At 48.1% G+C, this 2210-nt stretch overlaps 1 protein-coding gene across 1 annotated transcript; it reads right to left on the bottom strand.

The window, feature by feature from the left end:
* Nucleotides 1-1555, bottom strand: P152DRAFT_517962 (uncharacterized protein; the record flags this gene model as incomplete). Its single annotated transcript, XM_033683042.1, has 3 exons — nt 1-356; nt 497-1192; nt 1239-1555. The coding sequence occupies 3 exons, from the start codon at nt 1553-1555 to the stop codon at nt 320-322; spliced, it is 1050 nt and encodes a 349-aa protein (XP_033529533.1). The 3' UTR covers nt 1-319.
* Between the last annotated feature and the right edge of the window lie 655 nt (nt 1556-2210).

Genomic DNA, 2210 nt, shown 5'->3' with positions numbered 1-2210 from the left:
CAAACCACGTGAAACTCACGTGAATATCATGTGATTTAAGGTCTAGTTAGACAAGGGTAGACGCGAACCGCCAAGCGGTTCGCCCTAACAGAGCCTTGAGGAACGAAGCTCGAGTTGGCGATTATGAATTCCAAAAAACGCCACTCGAATTATTCACAGAAGCATCACATTGGTTGGAATGGAGGATGTTTTGGAAACGTTCAGTCGCAGCCGGTGTTGATTGGCGTCGCACAGATTATTAGGAGAAAGTATGGTGGGAGGGCGGCTAGTCTTACTATACCGTATCTAGACAAAGGGAGATCATTGACTTTGATATATGTCACAGTTCTGGATCGACAGATTCAATATCCATAAGCCTATCATTCGAAAGGTAACGAAAAGAGAAAACTAATTCACGCGTTTTTGTGATTGTAACCAAATAATCTCAATCTATGTCGTGACGTTTCTGTGCTAGGTGCCGTCACGTCTATGTACACATCATCGGATGGTAGCTTACGAGGAGTTCTTTGTTTCTACTGGTACTTCCAATTTTTTAGAAGGACGACAGTTGCGACGCGGCCGAAATCCACTGTCAGAGCTCCTAGGTGGATTAGATATGTTCGAGGAGTCGTCCAGCTGCGTAGTGGTAGAGAGAGAAGAGGGAGTAGGTTGTGAGTCTGTAGTGCGGTCTGTATGCGGTCGATCGAGTCCACGTGGCGTCGAGTCCGATGGAGTTAGTATTTCTATGGCCGGGTCCAAGAGACGCGGTTTTTTCGAAGGAGTCGATAGAGCAGGGCGGCCTTCCCAACGATCGAGTCGTTTCGACGATGGAGTAGTGATAGGGGTCGGGGTGAGTCCAGTGGACGTAGGCTTCGGCAAGAAGGCCAGATCCAGGACTCGGAGGGCCAGAAGGTTGGTATCAGATGTGCGACCGGCCACTTTGGCGGTGAGGCTGAGGAAGGATCCTGCCTGAGGGGTCTTTACTTTTTGCCAGCGTTTGGAATCTTCGAAGAAGCAGGCCATGGTGGATGGAACGGACGTAGATTTGGAGACGTCATAAACGGAGGTTTCAATCATGAAGTAGCGGGCGTGCGCTGTGTCTAGCGAGTGGTCGTTGCGAGACGGCACCGAGCCGACGACGGTCACCATAGGACACCATTGTTCTGGTAAACGCTGGCGGTACTCCTCGAAGTCAGCGACGTTACCTGGGTGTCTGGACCGGTTAAATCGAGTCATAATAGGAGTATAGCTAGACGTACCTCATCAAACTCAATGCCTGGACGCTAAGTTCCAACGTATTGTCTGGGGACTGGGTCGTGAAAAAGCGACCGTCAGCGTAGAGGAAGGCGTTAGGGACAAATTGTTCCCGTTGGTCTCGGGTCAGATACGCACGAATTCGCGCGCGAATAGGCTCTACGATGATGTCCGGAGTATAGAAGTTGTCTTCGCAGAAGATATTAACGTCGGTATAGATCTCAACGTGATTAGGTGAGACTTCTCGAGTCGGGTCATCCGTTACGGCGTCAATAAAATCACGGATATGAATAATATTCGAGAGGGAGGGTAGTCGAGACATGCTTAGTAAATAAAATTTCGGGAGTGGCACGATCGGGAAAAGAAATGAATTCGATTTCCGCAAATCCGGCAAACTGAAGCTAAAGAGAAGAGAAGAAAAAGGAAGCAGACTATTCTACATATCGTGATATTTATATGCTATACAGTGTTACACAACCTGTTGGCGTTGATGCCGGAAGCGGTCGTGAAGCGTATAAACATCTTATCGTATAAAGTACGGAATGGAAGTGTGAAATAGAAATAGAGAATGGAAGTATAGAATGGAAGTGTGCTTTGTCTCGGGGGGATATCTGGGAAACGCAGGGTGGTAAGAGCATCGATGTTAACGGTATCGAGATGGAAGTCTATTGTTATGGTCGAGAGGAGTACAAGATAAGGAGGTGGAATGGAAGTGTGGAACGGAAGTGTGCTTTGTCTCGGGGGGGATATCTGGGAAACGTAGGGTGGTAAGAGCATCGATGTTAACGGTATCGAGATGGAAGTGTATTGTTATGGTCGAGAGGAGTACAAGATAAGGAGGTGGAATGGAAGTGTGGAACGGAAGTATGCTTTGTCTCGGGGGGGATATCTGGGAAACGTAGGGTGGTAAGAGCATCGATGTTAACGGTGTCGAGATAGAAGTTCATTGTTATGGTCGAGAGGAGCACAAGATAAGG

This window comes from Eremomyces bilateralis, assembly GCF_010015585.1.
Source record: "Eremomyces bilateralis CBS 781.70 unplaced genomic scaffold P152scaffold_54, whole genome shotgun sequence".
NCBI classification, from domain to species: Eukaryota; Fungi; Ascomycota; class Dothideomycetes; order Eremomycetales; family Eremomycetaceae; genus Eremomyces; species Eremomyces bilateralis.
This window is presented reverse-complemented; position numbering and strand designations above follow the sequence as displayed.